Genomic DNA, 22,803 nt, shown 5'->3' on the forward strand with positions numbered 1-22,803 from the left:
AAGATAAATTCTCTTGAGGAATGCAAACATAAATGAACATGAATTAACAATTTGTAGCCTCATTGATATCTGGGGTTTTTCAAAACGTTCCAGACATTGTCATTGTTTTGTGTTTCTGCATTAAAAAAGAAAAAACAAAAGTTGTAATTATGTGTCTGCACAATGTGTGTTTTTAATGTGGCCGTCTGTTTGTCTGTTTGTGTGTGTGCGTGCGTGCGTGTGTGCGTGTGGTTGTTTGCGCGCACTTGCGAGTGGACACTGATCCCCAAAGCCATCATATGCATTAGACTCTGGACTGAGCATGGACCCAGGAAAGGTAGGCAAATTCTTGAAAAATATGTTCTTTATCTGCATTGCTTTAAAGTAACATACATTTCTGTAACTATTGTGTCAGCTGGAAAGCTGCTTCAATATACCAGCAATTTATATTTAGAATAAAGAAAAAAAAATGACAAAAAAGGGCTTTTCTTCAGTGATGATTCCTCATCTTTCTTTCTTTTTTTTTTTTTGCATTCCCAGTTGAATGAATCCTTTCTCAATAATTTTTAGTCAAAAAGCATTCTTCAATGACTTTAATCCAAATGTTTGATGCCAAAATGAATCTGCTCCCTGTTCAGCTGCAATCGAAAGTGGAGTCTATTTTTTTTTTCTTTGTGCATTCTGTATAAACAGACTATTTGCACACTCTTCTTCTTGCAAGTGCATGTTGAACTATACATGTGTTTCTGCATACCTGTGTATTCTTATCACACCTGCTTGCTTTCCTGCTGTAGCGAATAACAGGCACATCGGTGCTGACGGCGTTCACTGCAGCCCTCGGGTCCGTGCAGTTCGGCTACAGCATTGGTGTAATCAACGCTCCACAGAAGGTGGGCTGTAGGTTATTTCAAGGTTGGCTGCACCACACTTACCCTGCAAAACAGGAATTATTTGCAACATATGGAGAGAATTAATGTCAGTGTCACTGAGATAGAAAGATAAGATAAGAATCTAGGTATTTTGACAGCTCGGCTGCGATTTTATTCTCTAACGTTCAGCAGCTTTAGGCCTGATTTGCTAAGTTGACTAGCGATGATGTGATTATGATCGTGTGCTCAGAATCAAAAAACCAAGAGGAAGTTTTTTTCTCAACTTGTTTAACTGAAAACAAAAAGTTATAGATTACATTTTTTTCTTTAGATGGCAAAATGAACATTTAAGTCATAATTGAATGTTGCATAAATGAGGATCCCCAGGGATTTTTTTTGTCATTTTGGGCTATGGGACAAGAGTGCATTTAAACAGTTTTATTCTTGGACAGTGGTTAGCGCTCCTGCTGAGTAGTAAGTCCTGGGTTTGTTTCCGATGGGGGGGCGTCTCTGCGTGGGATTCCCCAGTGTCTCCGGGTTCCTCCCACAATCCAAAAACATTGAGTGGGTTCATTGGAGACCCCAAATTGCCCAAAGTCGCGAATAAGAGTGAATGTGTCTCTACAAGTGGCCCTGTAATGGACTAGTGAGCGGTCCAGGGTGAACCCTGGCAGATGGGCTAGCCGACCCCCCCTCCACCACCCAACCCTGACATGCAGTGTAGAAAGTCAATGAATAGGGAGAGTGATGTCGCTCTGGCTAACTGTAACTGCGAATCGGTGCGGATTAAAAGGCATTTCTATCCAAAAGACATGTTGTTCCGGAACTCATTGAGACACAAAATAAATGTCAATCACAATTTTAAATAAACAAAAATTCTATTATTAATGGTTATTACTTTTATTATTTTTTAAATTCTTTTAATTTATTATTACCAGTACTTCTATTCCTATGCTAATTTATTATTACTCTTGCTATTTTCCTTCTCACTGACCAAAAGCGTATCCATATCACAGATCATACAGAAGCATTATGGTCGGTCCCTTGGCGTCTGGGCGGACAAGGCTGCCGTCCTGTCAAACGGCACAGAAGAGGAGGACTCTTCTGCAGTAAACTCTTCTGTGGTCATGTACTGGTCTTTGTCTGTAGCCATTTTTTCCATCGGCGGCATTATATCCTCTTTTCTGGTGGGACGCGTTGCAGACCATAAAGGCAGGTGAGAAAGGAAAAGGTAAAAGTGTAGGATGTTTGAGGTTTACATGTCCATGATCCATCCCTCTGTAACCTCAACGTCTTCCTCCGTCTTACAGGGTTAAGGGCATGTTGATGATTAACGTTTTGGCTATAGCAGCGGGATTGCTGATGGGTCTTTGCAAGATGTGGAAACCTCATATCATGGTCATCTGCGGCCGTGCCGTTATGGGCATTTACTGCGGTATGGGAAAAGCTCAAATCACAGATTAAAATCAAAACATCCTGGACCAATACTGTGGAGATGACACTGATTTAATCACAAATACCGATGTCTGAGAGTATAAAAACAAGAGAGCAAAACGTATTTAAATGGCCCAAAACTAAATTACTTGTGCAAAAAAAAAAAAAAAACATAATTGCAATTTTAGTTATATTCGTAGCTTATTTGGTGTTGAACTTGCGTTCAAATGTTGTATAGTTGAACATTTGTATACGTCAGTGAGAAATCATTTTACAGCAAGGGAGACACGATGAATTGAACATGATGATCAAGTTCATGCAAAAATCAAATAATGGGCCCAAACACGTTACAGAAAACGACATGCCGTGTGTACATTTCTTTTTGCACGTCGGTTGTAAGACACCATCGATTATAAGACACCGGTTTTCATTTTGTTAAAACTTCGAAAAAAAAAAAGCAAAAACAAGTATATCTTTCTCTTACATTTGGAGTCAGATAACATAGAAAAACTTTGTATTCAATTCTTTTATTTATTCTTTTATTTATTAACCGCAGGCCATGATTGACCCCTGGGTCAGAATTCGACACGCCTGTTCACCGTCAACTGTTGTCAGTATTATTAATCAAATAGCGCGGCATCAGACATTGTTAGATGAAGCAACAGCAGCCGACAAACACATCGGTGTGCATGTTGGAGCTGTAGATGAACGTAGGAGGTACCATAAAATTACCGCAGGTACCAGTGTATCTGCAAAAGGTTTATGTGGGCAGACAACACATACTGATCGATATATCATTCTAAAAGTAAATTATTTTCTATTTTAGCAAACATCCAAACTATTAAAGTAATGATATGCCCCTTTCAGGTTTAATCTCTGGGCTAGTGCCGATGTATATGGGGGAAATTGCACCAAAGGCTTACAGAGGAGCTCTGGGGACTTTGCATCAATTGGCTACCGTCATTGGCATTCTGATCAGCCAGGTGAGGAGAAACACAGCATGTTTACCTCAGGAGACGCCTATAACTTAAACCGAGTATGCTTGTGTGTGTGCGTGTGTGTGTGCGTGTGTGTGTGTATGTGTAGGTTCTTGGCTTGGACTTCATACTTGGCAATGATGAAATGTGGCCCCTTCTGCTGGGTCTGTCTGGGGCTCCTGCCGTGTTACAAAGCGTCTTGTTGCCTCTGTGCCCCGAGAGCCCGCGGTATCTTTACATCGTCCTGGGCAAAGAGCAGGAAGCTCGAAGAAGTAAGCAACTCCTCTGCCCTCTCATGCAAAGCGCCATTAGAAAATTGCCGCTACTTCTGTATCGACTTTCGCTTTTGCAAAAGCAAATTATCTCATGGCTTTTAAAAAAAAAACTTTGCTACGCTATTGCAGGTCTGCTTCGTTTAAATGGGGCTTATGATCCAACTCCTGATCTGGAAGAAATGAGGATGGAGAAAGAAGAGGCAGACAAGGATCCTGGTGTCTCTATCCGGTCTTTGGTAGGTAAGAGTGAGGGAAGTGATTCTACTTTCACCTTTCTTGACCATGACATTGAAATGCGAAAAAATGGCAGGCTAAGATTTCAATCTGATGATTATGACCGCCGAGCCAGCAGAATCACTAATTAAACCGTAATTAAAATAGACGTGGATATTATTCCTCCCGTCCAAATTAATCAGCAACCAAAGTACGTTGGCTTTCTCATGAAATGATTCTCGATTTGTTTTATGAGAGTAAGTTGAGACAAGGGGCATGACTGAAAAAGTGCGACCGTGTGTCACACTTAAAAGGTTTCCTGATTACCGTCATTAAATACACACGATTCTGGTTGATTGTTTTTAGCTATCCATTTATGTTTTTTTGTGGTAACATCCTACTATTCTGTTTTCAACCCCAAGATCTGCTCCTCACTATACAGACCGCAGCTGACGGTTGGCCTCATGATACACCTCTCCCAACAGTTGTCTGGCATCAACGCTGTGAGTTCTGCCGGCTGACGTTCCTCATTCACTCATAATAATAATAACAATAATAATACATTTTATTTGTGGGCACCTTCCTAAGCCCAAGTTCACCTTACAAAAGGATTAGATGAACAGAGGGTTTCTGAGGTTGTTGGAGGAAAGAGGCCGCATTTCTGTTGAGTTCCAGAGCCGGGGAGCAGAGCCAATGAACCCCTGTATCTCATTGTGCTAAACAGGAGGTGAGGAGCAACTTTAGAAATAAATCTGACAAATATATGATCATATATAGAAAGGAAATCCCTAAGAACAAAAGTATCGAAATCAAAATCGAGAATAAAATGTTAATAAAGTAAGTGTGACGGGATATTAAGAGTAATATGCACTAAAATGACAGCAAAAGTACTATTTTCTTTAGACTGCCATTCTCTTCCATTATGCTACATGCTTTTTACATATATATATGCAAATAAAATGCAACAAATAAAATGCAACAAGACTAGCATCATCTATCTCAACCTTCGAGAAACAGGTAAAAACTGTTCTCTTTCAGGACTTTTTATTGCACTGATGCCCCAGATCAGGTTAGGCAGCAAGTTAGGCCATGCAGTGTGTGTGTGTGTGTGTACGTTAGTGTATGTCTTTGTCAAAAAAAGAAAAAAAAAAAACTCACTAACCCAAGCTTACTGTTCTGTATATTTCCTGTGCTTCATGTATTTGCAAGTGTATTTGCAGTCCCTATGTCCTCTATTGTAAGTCGCTTTGGATAAAAGCGTCTGCCAAATGCAATGTAATGTAATGTAATATATATATATACATTTCATATATATATATATATATATATATATATATGCTATATTTCATGCTATATATGCTATATGCTTTTTTTCTCAAGTCGCCACCTTATCGTGGTGGAGGGGGTCCCAGTGATCCTTGGAGCTAAGTTGTAGGGGGACTTTAAGCCCCTGGTAGGGTCACCCGAGGCAAATAAGTCCCGGGTGAGGGACCAGACAAAGTATGGCTCAGAACACCTCCAAATGAAGAAAAAATATAAACTGACCTGGACTTCCCTCACCCAGTCCGATCCTCTCCTGCAGAAGCGGGCTCCAGGTGCATGTGACGTTACCTGGATGAACCTTGAGCAGTTGGCTGCCATCTAGCGGCGCCACGGGAGTAGTTAGGGGTTCAGTATCTTGCTCAACAACACTTCGACACGCTAGGAGAAGCCGGAAATCGAACCAGGAATGTTTCAGATCCAAGATGTAATATAGTGTACCTGTGTGCAAACACAAAACTTGAATATTGTTCATTCAGAGTACTCTGAAGTACACATGCTCAGGTGCAGAAAAAGTGACTCTATGTCCCTTTGTATTGTAATATACTCAGTACACGTCCTTGATGTTTCTGTACTGAGCTACTTCAACCACTTCTATTTGTACTCCTTCCTTTAAGTTTTACGATCTCATTTGAGTATTGAGGCAAAGAGAAAAATCCTGTTTTTCTGTCTTCAAGATCTTTTATTACTCCACGGAAATCTTTGAACGAGCCGGCGTCGCTCAGCCGGTCTACGCCACCATTGGAGTCGGGGTCATCAACACTATATTCACTCTGGTGTCAGTGAGTGGCACACACACGCACACCCACATGGAATACAAAACACCACCACACACACACACAGATTAAAATGAACTGGCATATTTTCAGCAAGTATCCTCAAGTAAAGTTCCATGTGTGTTCCAGGTGGTGTTGGTGGACAAAGCCGGCAGACGTAGTCTGATTCTGGCTGGTTTGGGAGGCATGACCTGCTGTGCCATTGCCATGACAGTAGGCCTGAAATTCCAGGTTTGTCCATTTAGTCCTGCACAGACTCACATACCATTAGGGAGGAGAAAACTACCAACGGGGGGTTGCTAAATTTCTAAAGCTCCAGGAATCCAAGTCAAGGAAAAGCTTGTGATAAATTTGTCTCGATCCCGTGAATACAAAAAATGTTTAACAGTATCTTGGGGTGGTTTAAATTCTAAGTAATGTGTGACTTGGTGGGTGTCTGAGAAGATTTTCAATCATCCGGATCGTAGTCCCCTCATAGCCAACAGGGGTTTTCCAACTAATTAATCCAGGCATTGAATTATACAGATTTATTGGCCTATTTGTGTGTTTGGTGAAGCAGTGGATGTCTCTAGAGGGAACAAACGCCTGGTCAACAGGTCGCAGCATCTCCTCCAAGCCACACCATGAGTTGATGAAAAGGAGCCGGTTCCTTTGTCATCATTTCTCTGTGAGAAAAGAAATTACAAAAATGCAGGATGTTTACACAGAATGTAAATACGCCCATTGATTGGCAAGTCTGTCAAGGTTTGCCTGTCAGAGACAGAAGATGAGTCTGTGCTATCAGCAGGTCTGCAATGCGGATATTGACACTCTGCAGGTCAGAAACAGTGGGACAGGAAAACACGTGAAAAAAAAGTTAAAAAAATATATTAATATATATCTCTATATATATATCGAGAGATATATATTTAAAATATCATTTTATTATATTATATTATATATATATATATATGTATAACATTTCTGAGCTTGCAACAAGCTTCATTGCTAAATAGAAAGACAGAAACTATGGAGGATGGGGATGGCTGTTTCCTTTTCCTTTCCGTTTTTTGATTCCACAAATACTAGTAGACGTGTTCCTCGCAACCCGTTCAATCCATTATTTTTATTCAACTAAATAAAATTAGACATGATCCACACTACAAGTACCCAGTAGGCCCCTGCAGGTCCAAAAAACTACTCTATAGCGAATTCTAGCGGCAAAAACGATATAACACTCACAGTGGTAATCTTTTATTTTCTTGATTTTTTTTTTCTTTTATGAATGAGACCTACACTCACAGAGAGCAAATGTGATAAATATTTCCTTAACAGCTGAAACATATTATTAATCAACATCTCTTCGCTGTTTTAAGAATATGATAATTTTTGGTGGAGTATTAAAATTATAATATAGTCATGTCATCAGTTCCATTGAAAATGTATTGTTGTGAAATATATAGAGGCTATATGTCTAAGCTATGGGGTACGCACAAAAATTGAAATAAAATCACCTCTAGCAAGGGTGTCAAACTCATGTGGTCCGGGGGCCACATACGGCCTAATTTGATGTCAAGGGGCCCGGACCAGTAAAATCATTAACTAGAAATAACACTAAGTCCACATTATTCCTTTGTTTTAGTGTAAAGGAGGTAAACAGGTACGTAATAAGAAAAGATCGTTTAAACAATGTCACCAAACCTTTTTTCATCAATAAATAATTAGTTTCAAATTTTGAATCAAAAAATACATTGCAAAGTCACTTTTTCATTTTTTCCTTGCCCGTTTCTTTTTTAAACCCACTGTATAATACCCCCAGATCCATGTCAGAAAAAAACGCATGGGCCGCACTAACACAAAGATTTGATTTCAGGCAGGAGGGCCACAAAATATTGTTCCGAGGGCCGCAATTGTCCCGCGGGCCGTGAGTCCGAGACCCCTGATCCAGAGCCCTTTAGCACATTTGCATCGGGCAAAAAGAAGAACTTGCAGGGAAAAACTTTTTCACTAATGTTCTCTTTATACCAGAATGACTACTCATGGATGAGCTACGTCAGCATGACAGCAATCTTCCTATTTGTGAGCTTCTTTGAAATTGGTCCTGGCCCTATCGCATGGTTTATAGTGGCCGAAATTTTCAGTCAAGGACCTCGGCCGGCAGCCATTGCTTTGGCTGGCTGCGTCAACTGGACGAGCAACTTCATCATAGGCATGAGCTTTCCGTACATACAGGTAGGCAGTGATGACTCAACGTACACTGTAAACTTGCATAACGTGTGCATTTGGTCTTCGGTTAACACGTGCCTTTGCTTCATTGCCTTATTGGGAAACTCATACTGCATCTTCCGTTCTCTGCTCATTCCTCAGGAGTTGCTGGGCGTTTATGTGTTCATGCTGTTCACCGTGCTACTTTTTGGTTTTACCGTGTTCGTATATCTGCGAGTCCCAGAGACCAAAGGGAAAACCTTTCAGGAGATTGGTGCTGTCTTTCAAAAGTGGCAGAAAAAGGGGCCCCAGATTCCCAAATACGCTAGTGAAGTGCAAGAGCTCAAGACGGCGACAGAAGCATGAGATAACAGCTTTGTGTTTTGTCCATTTGTATGCTTGAATGGCAATGGCGATATGTCATCGCGTTTGTGAGTGCATCGGTAATTTGGTGAGTCTCTACCGAAGAGAGGTCATACATTATTAATATATTAATTATTGATTAACTTTTGGAAATATTCACACTTGTAATATAATAATATAATTGTACAGATTTGTTCACCACCAAGGGGTTTACATGATCTAAACAGCTGATGGATGGGGGTTTGGTTGCTGCAGACCCATACTGTATGTGAGACTTTATCAAAATGGAGTTTTTGATCACAGATCTTGATCAGTTCCTCGACCAAAACAAGCAGTTGTGCATCTTGAGCCAAGTGAGTTTGTACCCTAAAGTTCATCAGTTAGTTGCGCTGTCTGAATAGAAAGTATGTACCAATGCCATAACTTAATATATAAGAATACTGGGGCAAGTGACACTGCTATGCACAGTCCTATAAGCTCTTTAATCAGTAGTGATATATGAATGAATATTAAAAAAATTCAATGGCTAGGCTATCGTGTTGTTTGAAGTGATGTTTACATTTTTAATAGGAGTTGTTTTACTCTGAATTCAATTGATGAGTTACTTTTTTTCAACAGGTTTATCAGTTTCTCATTTAGACTTATCAGATCTTTACCTCTCATTTTCTAAACTCCATGAGAAATGGCAAACAATTTTCTCAACTGGCGGTAGAAATAAGATTGTTTTATTAAATGTCAGCTGCCTTCTGTCGCATGCCGATACAGTTTGATTTCAAAAGCTTAAAAGAAATATGGAATTTATTCATATCTTTATAGTAGTATTGAGCCATAGACAGTGAGTTTAAAGTAATTTAATGAACAGAATTATTACCATCTGATGCTGGAAACAAAAAAAAACCACATTGCTCACATCACCCTCAAAAAAAAATCTTAAAGTAAAACTGTAATTCATATTATCCTATCATTTTTTGTAAGCTGTTTCATAGGACCTGGAATCTTTATAGGAAGGACATTGAAAAGTTTTACAGACTGCAGCTGTTACAATGTCAAAGATATTAAGTTGATGGATTTTTCATCTGTTATAATGACCGTCACCTTGTCAGGTTAATGTTGGGAACATTAATTAAGCAGTTAATAAAGCCTCCTGTGTCTCTTCAAAACATGTAATCTTTACCACAGCAAACCACTCCATAACCATCAGAGAAGTTGATTGATTCAGAACTGGAATTATGAAGTATTATGTTTAACACAGTATTGTGACTTGGTTTGGTGAACAATAATCTCAGCCTGTCAGAGGAAAAATGTTGGCAAAGCAAGAACATGTTATATGTGTACATGAAGAAAGATAATTAAAATACATCTGTTAAAACTACCACTTCTGTTTATTCCTTATTTGTGATGTTAAATTACCTTATCTATCCATCTTCTGCAGCAGAAGATGGATGGATGGATGGATGGATGCCTTTGATCAGATATTTAAAGAAGTCCTGATGACCTGACCTTAACACATGTAAAGGTATTTGAGGATAGCACTATTCCTCCGTCAATGTTGTTTTCAAAAGATGTTCAAAAGAGGGTCCAATAACTTTTGTGTATTCTGTGGAAGTATTTTTAACTTGAAAGCAGGTTTCTTTCCACTGTACTTAAGACTTCACCATATTTTTATGACATTTGTAGTTACTTTTAAACCAGTTTTACATTCTGTTTTTTGTTTGACATGACCATGACCATATTTCAGTAAATTACTATGTTATCAGTTAAGAAATGCTTCACCAAAACATAGCCAGTTCACACCTTGAATTGGTTATGTTTTTTCTGATTTCACAGAAATATACATTTTAGAGATTCTGAAGACAACAATGCTACAAATTTTGGTGTTGGAGATTGAACCATTTATATGAGCAAGTCATATAACACCTTAAACTTAACAGTATTTAAGTGCAACAAAGACCCATACATAAACACAGCAGGGGGAGCACTTAACTTTCCTCTTTTTACCCTAAATAAATTTTTCTGATAATTAACATGTAAAGTTTTGAATGCAGCATGTTTAGACCAGTGTCTTTTTTGACCCATGGCACATATTTTACAATAGAAAAAATCACACGACACACTGCAAAATAAATTCTTCAAAATTATTTATATTGAAATAGAATTAAACTGTTGTCTCAGTTTACTTACTGAGTGTGAAATGTATCCCTATTTGGTTGAACACAAAGTTGATATTCTTGCAGGAACTGAGGAAACGCAATATAGCATTCATTTTATTCTCCTGAGCTCACCCTTTTTTTTTCTTCCTTCCAAACACTTGGGCCTTCATGGGGGTCAGAATGTTCTGAAGGACCAAAGGGTCCTGGTTGAGTATTTTTTCTTTTAAAATATTTATCCAGTGTCGCTTGTAATCACTAATTACTCTGCTGTTAGTGGCAGCAGGTAGATACACAGGTTAGTTCACTACCTGTTGCCATCTAGTGCAGTGACCCTGCACTGCAAAGAAAATCTTTCTTGGTACAAATCATACCTTCCAGGTATTATTTTGAAGAATGGATTTTTTCTGACTTTGCCTTATTGTTATTGCCTAATATAACGTGCCACTGTTGGATTCAGATCAAATTCTGTGAACCGACAAAAGTTTTTATTCTTTGAACACCCGCGCCTCACACTGGTCTAGTGGATGATTATTTAATTGTTCTGCCTGTCACACATTATTTACGTTGAATAAATTATTTTTGGACAAATTAGGTGAAAGTGGACCTTTTTCCATTGCACAGTCGATGGGAAACACTGCAGTAGAGAACTCCTAGCAGTGGTGGCTGTACTTACACACAGGTAAAAAAGTAAATACACTGTCAGCTGATTGTTACTGTTGGCCAAAGCTGTTTGGTCAGATGGGGGCGGGACTTCCGGGTTACGTTACACGCCTCTCGACTTGAGTGACGTCTAGCCGCACACCCGTCATCCGCCAAGCCCGTACCTGCTCCCTCCTCCCCGACGCGGTACAAAACCTCAACGCAAACGCTATTGCGATTTCCGTGTTGTTGTGAGCCGGAAAGGTAAGCAAATCTCCCTGAAAGTTAACACCTTTTAATTCTGTGTTTTTGTTACTCTGTGGCCAAGTTTTTAGTCGGGTAACGCTCGGCTGAAGTTAGCAAAGCACTTACGCTAACAACGCGCCGATGGGTGTGGGTCGCCAAAGGAGCTAACGATGACAGACAGGTGGAAACCTGAACCTGAAGGAAACTTCTGGGCTTCAGGGAAAGCTAACCGCGTCCTAGCTGCCACGTACCCTTGCTAGTTAGTGATGTTTGCGAGTCGGTGTTCGACATTCACAGAGTGTTCGAAAAGGAAACGGCGAATTAAAACGCCGTTTGGTGTTTCAGCTGCCATCTGTGACATCTCCCCAAGCTCATTTGCATATATCGTATCAGACGTTCTTGACAAACGCCAGGGAATAGCTGTTCTGATTATTTCTGTCAACAGAATAGAAAAACAACAACATATTGTCAAAAATAGGGTATTTACAACGTATAGGCTGTAAGCGAATGAGCGTGGAAAGATACAGGAAATAGTACTAATATTCTGTAATTCCGTTCTGAACCTATAACTTGACAGTGCTACCTGCTTTTACATACATAACAATGGTTTCACAAGCTAACCTATGCCGTAAGGTGGCAAGTATCGTCATGTTTAGGATTTCCAATTTTCATGCCATCAAACATATGCCACTATTATAAACTTGCTGATTTGTATTGAATATGTTCTCGAGACCAAGCATTAGGTCCAAGTAATGTTAACAGTTTTATTCTTTCATAGAAAAGGTCATGGATGCTGATTTTGAGTCTGGGGATTCCGGGGCCTCTGCAACATATCCCATGCAATGCTCTGCCCTGAGGAAGAATGGCTTTGTCATGTTGAAAGGAAGACCCTGTAAGATCGTTGACATGTCTACATCGAAGACTGGCAAGCATGGACATGCTAAGGTAAAAGAAAAAAAAAAAAATGGGGGAAATACGAATGTTCTACTTGGAATGCATTGCTTAAGGCACTTCAAAGTAGTATTTTTGCAGTTTTACAGGCACCCCTCGCTGCTCTCCGTGTTGAAGGACAGATGTACTCAATAGAAGTGTTTTTTTTTTTTTTTTTTTTTTTTCTCAGGTTCACCTCGTTGGACTTGACATATTCACCAACAAGAAGTATGAAGATATTTGCCCATCCACTCATAACATGGACGTTCCAAATGTTTCAAGAAAAGACTACCAGGTGAGATGTCCCTCTTGTTCCAATTGGGAAGAATGGTACAGGAATATGGCAGCTGTTGTCCTGACATAATTTGCACTTTATGAGAACATAACTTTGAAACACATCCTCATCATTCATTCTATTTCAAGCAGCTCGGATTATGAGAAGAAAGACGGCTGTGTAAAAATTGTCATACTGGAGCTTGTTCTTAAGGGGTTGTGAAAGAACATGCTGTGCAGGTATCAAAACTGGGTGAACAGGTTTTGACTTGGCGAGCAGCGTCTCCTCTTGATTATAAGACACTTTAGGCTATTACCTCTGTAAAATGGGAGCAAAGATGTGTTGTTGCGTTGACCAGGCATCAGATTTTTGGTTCAGTTGTGCTGCTGTTGCTTGATCTGACAACTGCAGTTGTGTTGGATCAAAAATACATTTCCAATAAGTAGGCAATAAGATCAATAACTACTATTAGAAATGCCATCAACTGAAAGTGTGACCTAGGATTTGCACACCTGTACATTATGAAGCACACGCCTTACATTACAAAACTAACCAGTCCTCCTCATGTAGTTTTCACAGCAGTGATTAAGGGCCACTGGCTTGTTGTTGTTCATGTTATTAGCATGTGACCTTTTATAGGGATGGGGATTACTGCTAATTCTTTGAGCCTCAAGAGATCAGTCATTTCTTTCAAGTATTGAACCTGGCCGCGGGTGGACCAGATATCGCTAAAGAAAGGAAAATGTTCAATGCGTTCGGAAATAAAATATATTGGAATATTCTGAGTTATGGAATTAAAAGACTGTTTGAATCAAAAGCTTGGTGAATAAAACTAACTAGTAATACATGCAAACATTATACGCAGAAAGAAAGAAATGTTTACACTACTGGTCAATTATAACATGTTTTTCCCTTTACCATGGTCTGTGTTTGTAGATTCATGGCTCTTACAAGGTAAATGTTTTAGTAGCTGGACTTCCCACAGAAACTGCATTTTACACTCTGTTTATTCAGGTTTTGCATCTGCATTGGGACTTCAAATTGCACCAAATGTGTTTGCATATTGGACATGTTAGCACCTCTGTAATTTACTGGGACTTTTTTTTTTTACTTTTAGGCACTGTTCGTCTCAGATGACTTCTTGGAGATGATGAATGATAGCGGAGAAGTGAGAAATGATCTGAAGTTGCCAGATAATGAATTGGGGGCAGAAATCCTTAAGAAGTTAAATAATGACGAAACATTTCTGGTAAGTCTTTATGACTAGGATGCCCTCAGCCGCCTGAAAAATAGAAAGACGGAGCAAAATGTCTGAAACTAGAAGATGGAAAAAAAAAAAACTTGGAAATTCTTTTTTAAGTTGTCTTACATGTCAAAATTGTTACGATATTCCCTGAAAGTAAGAACCATAAAGAATTGCATTCAATTATTTACTTTAAAAAAGACAATTACATGACATTTATATTCAAGTTCATGATTTCTTAATTTGACATTTCAGTCAAAGAATCAAATAACATTAAAAATGTGTATGCGTTATGTATGTTTTTTTATATAAATATGTGCTGATATTTATGTTTGTATCACATGAGTGTGACTTAATTTCTTTGTAATGTCAAAAGAGACATACATGATTGTATTGTAAAGCTTGTTTTGCTACGACTACTATGATTGTCCCGTAATCACGACCCAAAGCTCTTTCAGTTGACTTTCCTAGACTCCCAGACTATGGCTCACGAATTATTAGACCTCGAGGCTATTTTTCTTCAAAGGCCTGCCAACCAGATTGTGTTTATGTGAGCCTGTCATTAAGTTAGTCAATGCATTGCACTATTGGTGCAAAGGCTTTTAGAAGAGCAATCAATTTTTTAAGCTGCTCCTCAAGATATGTCCCATGAAGAGCCAGTAAAGCTGGTGCAAAAACCCTAACCTTAACTCTTCTTCTACCCATGGATCTTTTCTCACGTGTTGAGCAAGTGCAGGGGAACATTTTGAAGAATGGAAAAATCAAAATGTGCTGGGCAATTTTATTCAATTTGTATAAAATCTCTGAGCATTTGGACGTGCCCCTTCCCTCCCCAGTCGCTGTTTGGTTTTGTTGTCCGTATTAATGACTTCCAGTCTGTAAAAAGAAGACAAACTTGCTATGTGACGTACACAGATGTCTGATGGCTTTGTCAAAATGTGGTTTAGAACTGGAGGTCTTCATTGCTTATCTTTGACATTTTGATGAATTTTCTTTAGGTTTAAAGGTCTAATAATATAATGTATGTTGGTAAAACAATCATATTCACAAAAATTACCCAAGTGAAAGCATACAACTGTGACAATATTGATCCAAGATCTTATTTTTCCCCTACTTTTTCAGGTGACTGTCTTAAGTACTTACGATGAGGAGAAGATTGTGGGCACCAAGGCTGCTACTGTATGAATTCATTGATAAAGCTGAAGGTCTCACACTGCTCTTCTCTATACCCGTTTTGAGGCTTCACCAACGCAACTGCAAGTCTCTCAGCCTGTCCACCAGTTGCTGGCCAACTGAAATCAAGGTTGGGTCAGTTTCTTGAACCATTATGTTAGGAATAATAACTGCGAACATGAAAAGCATTCTTACTGATAGTTATACTAGTCTTGTCAACAAACCAAAATTCTATGGAATTATTCTTACATTTTAACGTTTGTAGTTTGGGCACAGTACCTTTTTTTTTTTTTTTTTTTTTTTTTTTTTTTTTTGTTTGTTTCGTTTTCTTTCCTGACCCTTCCTTCTAAATGAAATCTGTAGGTCATTCATACCGTTCGCAATACTTGCAATGTAAACCACAATTGTAAATCTACACTTTATCTTAGTTTCCATTCTGTAAAAACAGCATTATATTGTACATCATCACTTAAAAAAACGTACTACTGTGTTTACCAGGGTTTCAATAAGCTCTGACTTAATTGTTTGTTTACCTTTTCACTTGTGGCCGTTTGATTGTATTGAAAATTATCTTGTAAGGAAAAAAAACAAAGATTACCTATTCAACTAAAATATCTTAGTTTAGAGATACATTTTTACAAGTAAATCCATTCAGAAGGTTATGATGATGTCATTCCGGACAAAACCCAAAGCAAGGAAGTATATAGTCGGTCTTAAGCTTGTATTTTAGTTAGTTGGAATGAAAGTGGTGGGTAGTTGTCGTTCTCCACACATACCTCATGAGGAGACACTAGCCAATGGCAGGAAACCATAATGAGTTCATGCAGTAATGTTGTACTGCATTTTAAACTGAGAAAACAAGTTCTGTATCATGTTACTCTGAATTGTGAATAAGGATAATTGTGCGTTTGTCTACCTCTGAGAGCCACACGTCTTTTGCCGCATAACGTAATCTGAGACGGTGCATGAAACTCTTGCTTGCTATTACTGGTGCCTTCAGGTTCTGTTTATCTTTGTACTCTGCCAATTTTCTAAAGTTATCAGGAAGAGTAACTTCTGCTCACAGAACCTACATACATGGTTTAAAAATGCTCTACATTAATGACGTTGATGTTGAGTTATTATTTTGCCTGTATCTGGTTGTCTCTACCTCCACACCTGAGTTTTTCGATTTTAAGCTGTTAGTTTTCTGAAAACATTGGAAAGAACCTACATTATTAGAGTGCATGTCTGAAATACACCCTTGTCATTAACTGGAAATGTTTTTTTGAGGTACAATTATGGTTAAAGGCACATCTGCTTGTCCCAGACACCATTTTCAGGAGTGCATATGTGGTGTATGGGATCAGGTTTCTGTGAAATGCCGACTAATCCAATTTCTTTGTTTGTACATGTAAAATCAGATATTGCAATTGAGACATTCATTGACAAATCTACTTTGCTGTCAAGTAGGCATTTTGTGTAATTGAATTGTTAGGTCCTCCCTGTGTTTAGACAATATTCCCTCATTATTGTCGTGCCTTTCTCCTTGTCAATGGGCTATTGCATTACAGCTTGTGGCACAAGAGGGTACAATGGACGTACTCAGAATGACAAAGACCTAAAAACATGTGACTGTTTTTAAGTATACTAATTGTACATAATTAGTGTTTCATTTATTCAATCAGATGTAAGAATACATGAGATTTATAGCTTTTGCATTTTTTTTTTTCTTGAACAATCAGTCTTTACAGATGCATTCTGTAAATGCGGATCCATTTTCAGTCCGTGGTGCCTTAACTTGATCCATTATTCACTGCCTGCTATTTTGTTTAAACAAGGTTTGTTTCTCTTCTAATACTTGGCTGTACTTCCCAAAACATCTCAAGCCTTACTTTGGAATTTTGGAATTTCAGAATGGCCTGAAGGTTATTACTGGTTGTCTGTCTGTTTGCGTTTTCAAAGCTGATGTCATTGCTGCAAGCCATCTTTACGGAAAAGTTCTGTATCCAAACCATATGGACTCATGTAAAGTTCAGGTTGAAATTACATCCCCCTCTGATACAGTCTGAAATGCTGTGGGCTGTTTTATGTGTCCAGAGGACCGTGAGGGATGGGTGGATTGATGAATAAATGTTTGAGAGATGGACCTATTATGTCAGCTTCACATACTGATCTCAGGTCAGTTTTTAAGCAATAGAAATGCAAATTGGTCCTGTATCATTAGGGCAGATTTTTTTTCTCAGGGCTCTAGTTGGAGAAATGTTACGTAAACGCCATCCATCCGTCAGGATCATAAATTAGGTGATGAGCATTATTTCAGTTTTGATTCTGTTAATTTGGGTTATTTTTGTTTTAATCTATAAGCTGTGTTGTTCTTGAGACAGTTGTGGATTTTGTCTCAGTGTTTTTGTTTGAAATAAGTTTTATTTCCACATTGATAACTTAGTTACAGCATATTAACCCTCCTCATTTTCTGTATACACCCTGTGTCCTCTGGATCAAAATGACCCGTCTTCACTAAACCCCCAATATAAGCAGCTTAATTGAATTTTAAACACCAGATTTCCAATTGCTTGAAGAAACAACTTGTCTTTCACCACAATATGTGCGATATAGTTCTCCCTCTTCACTTGTATTTCTATAGCTCAAGAAAAGGAAAAAAATGTGCGAAAAGGAGTTTTGGATGCATTTTTATTCATTCCAATCATTAAGTTTCTGTCTTTTTTTTTCCTCCTGTGAACAATTTAAGACAATACAATACAAAATATGAAAAATAACATAACTCATTCAACCAAGTAGCACATGTAGCCCAGTATGCAAGTGCACAGCCTTTGCAGATATATTTCTTACACCTGCCGCAAACAGTATGTGTTTTACAGTCCCTCTTTTGAGGGCAGAACTAACATCTCTTCCTCTTACTTGCCCTAGCTGGGGAAGTGGCTGTGGTAGCTGGATCCTCAGGTTTATCAGGAGCTCCTGCACTCTGAATTGCTTTCAAAACTGCTGCTGAGGCTTCTGTGAGGGGGACATGCTTCCTTCTTGTGGAGTGGAGTTACAAGTGTCTTTCCTAGCTGCTCCAGTAACACCCTCCTCTTGTTCTTCTTGTGAGATATCCTCTTCAGGAGCTGCTGTCCAAGTTCATAAGATGTAAAGAAATTGTCACATGTCACATTGTAACCCCTCGCATCCCCTGGTTCTTCTCTGGGCATCCACTGGTCGGCTTTCCGGTATATACTTTCATTTTCCAAGCATAGCTTGATTTGGCATCGCAAGCCACCCATGACTTGATCCCATTTTTTGCTGGCTTGCTGGGCATATACTGCCGGAAAGGACAAGGACCTTTGGACAGAAGACATCAGCATCGGTGATTTGTATCAGTGTCACGGAAAACAGTCAAAGAAATCAATAGTGAAAATCACTTTTATTACAAATTAGAAAATAGTTTACCTCTAAATGGAACAAGTTGCTCATCCACTGTTACATCAGGCCCTGGATTGGAGAGGTAGTAAGAGGTAGATTGGAGAGGATTGGAGAGGTAGATAAGAGAGGTCTTGTCCCAGACCTCTCTTATGGCTGCCAGTTTGTCTGTCACACGTCTTGCCGGTCTTGACTCGCGGCCATCAAATCTTAGCAGTCTTTAGTAGGTGTTAAAGAGTTTGAGTGGCATTGTGGCTCGGAAAATTGCCCTCCCACTCTCTGCATCCCATAGACTAGCTGCAGCCTCACCTCGGGACCTGTATACACCTGCTAAGATTAGTAGCCCTAAATATGCCTGCACGTCAGTCTCATCCATCTTCTTCCAGCTGCCTCCATATTTGCGAAAACCCTCTAGATTTGTCATCTTCAGGATTATTTTTTCTATTGCTGGTGTGATAAACAGGTAGAATGTAGAGACAATGTCGCGGGCATGAGAAAGGGCATACCTTGTGGGTCCTGGGGTCATCTTTATGACGTTTTTGTTCTGCATGCCTGCCGTGTTGGTTATATGCTGCTGAGGACCATCTTATTTTTGCCTTTTGTGAAAGGAAAGTCTCTCTTTCAGTTTCACGGTTTTCTTCTTCTGAAGATGATTCATCATGCTCTTGGTAATATTCCTCCCCGTCTTCTTCTTCTGATACGTCCTCCCTTCTTCTGAATCAGACTTGTCTTGCTGGACATCATAAAAAATCAGCTCTAGAGCCTCTTCAACGTCATAACGCACACTCATGGCGTCAGCACAGAGAGAATTCGGGGTCCTGTCATCTGCAGCACCTTTATAACCCCTTTAAATCCACAAAGAAGAGCCCTGCCGTCTGCGAGAACCCCACCTGCTACTGTCTTGTTCAGGTTTACTACTAATTGATCTGAGACTGCTCAAAGGCACCGCAGTCTGTGAGAAGACCACCTGATTTGTCTTGTTTACTTCTGCTACTGATTGATCTGAGACACAACAAAAACATTGTCACATTCTGTAGTGTGTAAATAACTCTCTGACCAGAAGACCACCTTTATACTTTTTTTTTTTTTTTTTGTACAGCTTACATGGAAATGTGGATAAAAACATTTCATTTTTTCTACTATTGGGGCCAATCTAGGAAAAAGGAAAAGTCATAAAATTTAACATAAAAAAAAAATCATTTTGTGTTTTTTGTTTTTTCTTTTTGGTTTTTAACACAATGGCGGGTCACTTTTGTCCCGAGGACATCAGGAGGGTTAAGAATAATTAGACTTTTGTATATTGTGTTTGCTAAGGAATGCAGTTCTGCTACTTTGCTGTGCTCGACAGGCACTTTTTACTCCTTTTCTTATCAGGTTTTTTTTAAAAGGAACTCTAACCTGGAGGTGCCTCTGTCATAAAGATCCTTGAATGTGGTCAAAAAAAACTTAACTGCAGCTCCTGTCTTTAGGAGGTCTATTTTAATTGTGTGGGGGTGGGAGGGTAATAAACGCTACAACAAGAGCCATGCAGTTGTCTTTTCTATTTGCAAAATAGCAAAATAAAAGCTCATATTATAATCTGCAGTCTAACGTTTTATGTACCTTTATCGGACGTAAATATGCAAAGTGTTTTGTTACTGGGCAAGAGAGGCTTTTTTTTAAGCATAAATTCAAAACCAATTTGGATGGGGCTAAAATTATATACAGGATTCATTCTAAGAAAAGTTGAGCAAATAGGTCTGTGAGTTTTTTAATTTACAATTAATTACCAAAACAGTTGTTGTAATGTTCCAAAAGAGTACTGGAAGCTGAAAAATGATCAAAATTTCATTAGCTTGATTACTTGGGATGTAAAAGGCTATTATCTAAATGGCCTGACAATTTAATTTTCAAAGAGTTACTGCAAAGTAGCAAGTAGCACATGAAATTCTAAAACAGGCTTTTTTGTAAAGAAAAGATATCTTTAGAATTCAGTGAAATAGAAAGCCATAGGATGAGGATGAAATTTTTAATGCCAGTCAAACATCTTGCATATGTTTTTATTGTTTAAACTGAATCATTGTCAGGTATTTTCAGTGCAATAACCTTCCCCAATGACACTGTTTGTCAAGGTTTTGTTTACCCTGTCAGCTAATGAACTTTAACCATTGTTCTCGAAACTGTTGCAATGCGGGATATCAATATTCAATTTAGCATTTTGAAAATATATATATTCCAGTCGATTTGGGTACAGGGTAAAAAGACACACACATAAGTATATATTTTTTTTTAAATATTTTGACTTTTGTACGACTTTTGTACTGAAAGTCAAGTTTATGTTGCCAAAGTATCAGACTTGAAATGCATGTTTTCTACAACAGATATTGATTAATAATAGAGTGCAATACTTTCAAGAAGTTATAAAAATAGACAAAGCACAAAGGAGCGTCCGAAGCGTTCAGACCCCGGGTTGGGGATGAGCCATTGGCTGAATGAGCTGCCCATCAGCCACAGCTCATCGTGCAGGGGATCAGAATGATTGTCCAGGATTGCTACCGGTTTGTCCTTCACCCTCCCCACTGCCACCGATTCAAGATGGTCCAGGTTCAGTCTCACCACCGCCAAACGACCTCAGGTTCCTCAAGAAGAACATCCTGCTCTGACCCTTCCTGTTGTGTGCATCTGTGTTGTTTGTCCAGTCCAGTTTATTGTTAATGTGTACCCCAAGGTACTTGTAGGAGTCCACTATCTCCACCTCCTCACCTGGGATGGTGGTTGGCAAATGTCTTCTTTGATTCCCCCTGAAGTCCACAACCACCTCCTTGGTCATGGAGATGTTGAGTAGGAGGTGGTTCAGTTTGCTCCACTCAACAAAACTTGCAATCTGACCTCTTGACTCCTCCATGTCGTAATCGTTGATGCATCCAATGATGGAAGTCATTGGAGAACCTGATATAGAGACCAGTTATGTAGTGCAAACAGGTAGAAATTTGAATTTTACCTTGTAGCTTTCCTCTCGCTCAACACACTGGGTGAGAGGCGTGGCTTGAAATGGACAGGTAACCTTTCAATCACAGGGCGACATGAGAAGACCTCTTCTACTTTCGGCTGCTCCCTACAGATGTTGGAAAAAAAACAGATAACCTTGACCCACAGACAAAGGACACTTAGAGTCTTCAACGACCTCAGATCTGCGGGTGAAACCAGAGAATATTAGTGAAAACCAACACCGGCTCAGGGAGACTGTTGAGACACCCTGAGAGACAGTGGAGTCTTTATCTTGGGAGATGGATATGCTAAGCACTGGTCATGGCATGCCAGTTAGTACAAACCAGCACAGGGTTGGGATTTTCTGTTAGATAGGATTAGGAAATGTTATTCTGGGATGAAAACAAACCACAACATTAAAAAAAATTAAACACACACTTGGATTTCTGCTAATCGGGTAAAAAGTCATATATGAGATATTGTCATTGACTTCCACAGGGGTGCCTTTTTATTCAGTACCAAACTTTGGATTAACAACATACTATTTGGCGAGCTCAGACAAAACCACTGATCCAACCAATACAGTGAATTCTGCGGCCAAATACAACTACAGCAATGCTCCAATTGCACCCACACAAGTCTGTTACTAGATCACAGTGATGTTTTTTTGCTTGACAGGATAAGTTTATCTGGCAGCATGCTGACATCAAAACGACAGATAACACAGAAAGACTATATTATTTAGCGCAGACATGGGCACTGCCTCGTCCGCAGGCCACACCTGGCTAGTTGTCCTGATGGGCTTGCCAGGGCAATGAGACATGACACATAAACATAAATACTGCACACAAATACACATCGAACACTGCATTTTTTTTTATTTTGAAGGCACTATGATATTCATATTACGCAGATTTCTGTGTGCACTGTGCGCATATACTACCTTTGTCTCTATGTAAGACACAGGATAGTTTCAAAAAACGAAACACCTGCATTTAAATAACTGCACAAAAAATCAGGAATGTTACTGGTTGTCATCAAATTACCATATTTTCTGATAGCCATATAATGGTGTTCAAAATTGTAATCGTTGATAACAGCAATCGTAACCAAAACGAAATAGTTTTAAAATTGAAGTCAGTAGAAATTCCTCAGAAGTCCAGATCTTTACAAAAACTTGACTTTTTTAATCATTTTTCTTTTTTGATACTAGCTGTTAACTGCTTCCTCATGTCACAAAAAGATGGTATACATGCTAAAGCACACACACACACACACACACACACACACACACACACACACACACACACGCATAAATCTACATGCCAGCTAGCGTTATAAAGGTAAAAAAAAGATTAAGGAAGTCGAAAAAGTAACATAGTACCATATTTC

General features: G+C 39.0%; 2 protein-coding genes across 2 annotated transcripts; both read left to right on the forward strand.

Annotated features, from left to right (window-relative positions):
- The first annotated feature begins 270 nt into the window (after positions 1-270).
- slc2a2 (solute carrier family 2 member 2) lies at positions 271-9,762 on the forward strand. The gene is made up of 12 exons (XM_086156506.1): positions 271-316; positions 774-869; positions 1,865-2,064; positions 2,159-2,283; positions 3,150-3,265; positions 3,369-3,531; positions 3,664-3,770; positions 4,170-4,250; positions 5,745-5,849; positions 5,973-6,074; positions 7,851-8,054; positions 8,190-9,762. The coding sequence occupies exons 1-12, from the start codon at positions 302-304 to the stop codon at positions 8,391-8,393; spliced, it is 1,518 nt and encodes a 505-aa protein (XP_086012632.1). The 5' UTR covers positions 271-301; the 3' UTR covers positions 8,394-9,762.
- A 1,583-nt stretch (positions 9,763-11,345) lies between these two features.
- On the forward strand, positions 11,346-19,966 carry LOC147237952 (eukaryotic translation initiation factor 5A-1-like). Its single transcript, XM_086156517.1, has 5 exons — positions 11,346-11,443; positions 12,204-12,370; positions 12,546-12,650; positions 13,747-13,878; positions 14,995-19,966. Exons 2-5 carry the CDS (start codon positions 12,212-12,214, stop codon positions 15,055-15,057), a joined length of 459 nt encoding a protein of 152 aa, XP_086012643.1. The 5' UTR covers positions 11,346-11,443; positions 12,204-12,211; the 3' UTR covers positions 15,058-19,966.
- The last annotated feature ends 2,837 nt before the right edge of the window (positions 19,967-22,803 follow it).

Source organism: Fistularia commersonii, chromosome 1, assembly GCF_037954325.1.
Source record: "Fistularia commersonii isolate RoL2024-O1a breed Wild chromosome 1, RoL_Fcom_v1.0, whole genome shotgun sequence".
NCBI classification, from domain to species: Eukaryota; Metazoa; Chordata; class Actinopteri; order Syngnathiformes; family Fistulariidae; genus Fistularia; species Fistularia commersonii.

Coding starts and splice junctions, on each gene's coding strand:
- slc2a2 (XM_086156506.1), top strand. Junction 2,284..3,149: donor CGTTATGGGCATTTACTGCG/GTATGGGAAAAG, acceptor TGCCCCTTTCAG/GTTTAATCTCTGGGCTAGTG. Junction 5,850..5,972: donor CTATATTCACTCTGGTGTCA/GTGAGTGGCACA, acceptor TGTGTGTTCCAG/GTGGTGTTGGTGGACAAAGC.
- LOC147237952 (XM_086156517.1), top strand. CDS start 12,212: ATGGATGCTGATTTTGAGTCTGGGGATTCCGGGGCCTCTGCAACATAT. Junction 12,371..12,545: donor GCAAGCATGGACATGCTAAG/GTAAAAGAAAAA, acceptor TTTTTTTCTCAG/GTTCACCTCGTTGGACTTGA. Junction 13,879..14,994: donor ATAATGACGAAACATTTCTG/GTAAGTCTTTAT, acceptor CTACTTTTTCAG/GTGACTGTCTTAAGTACTTA.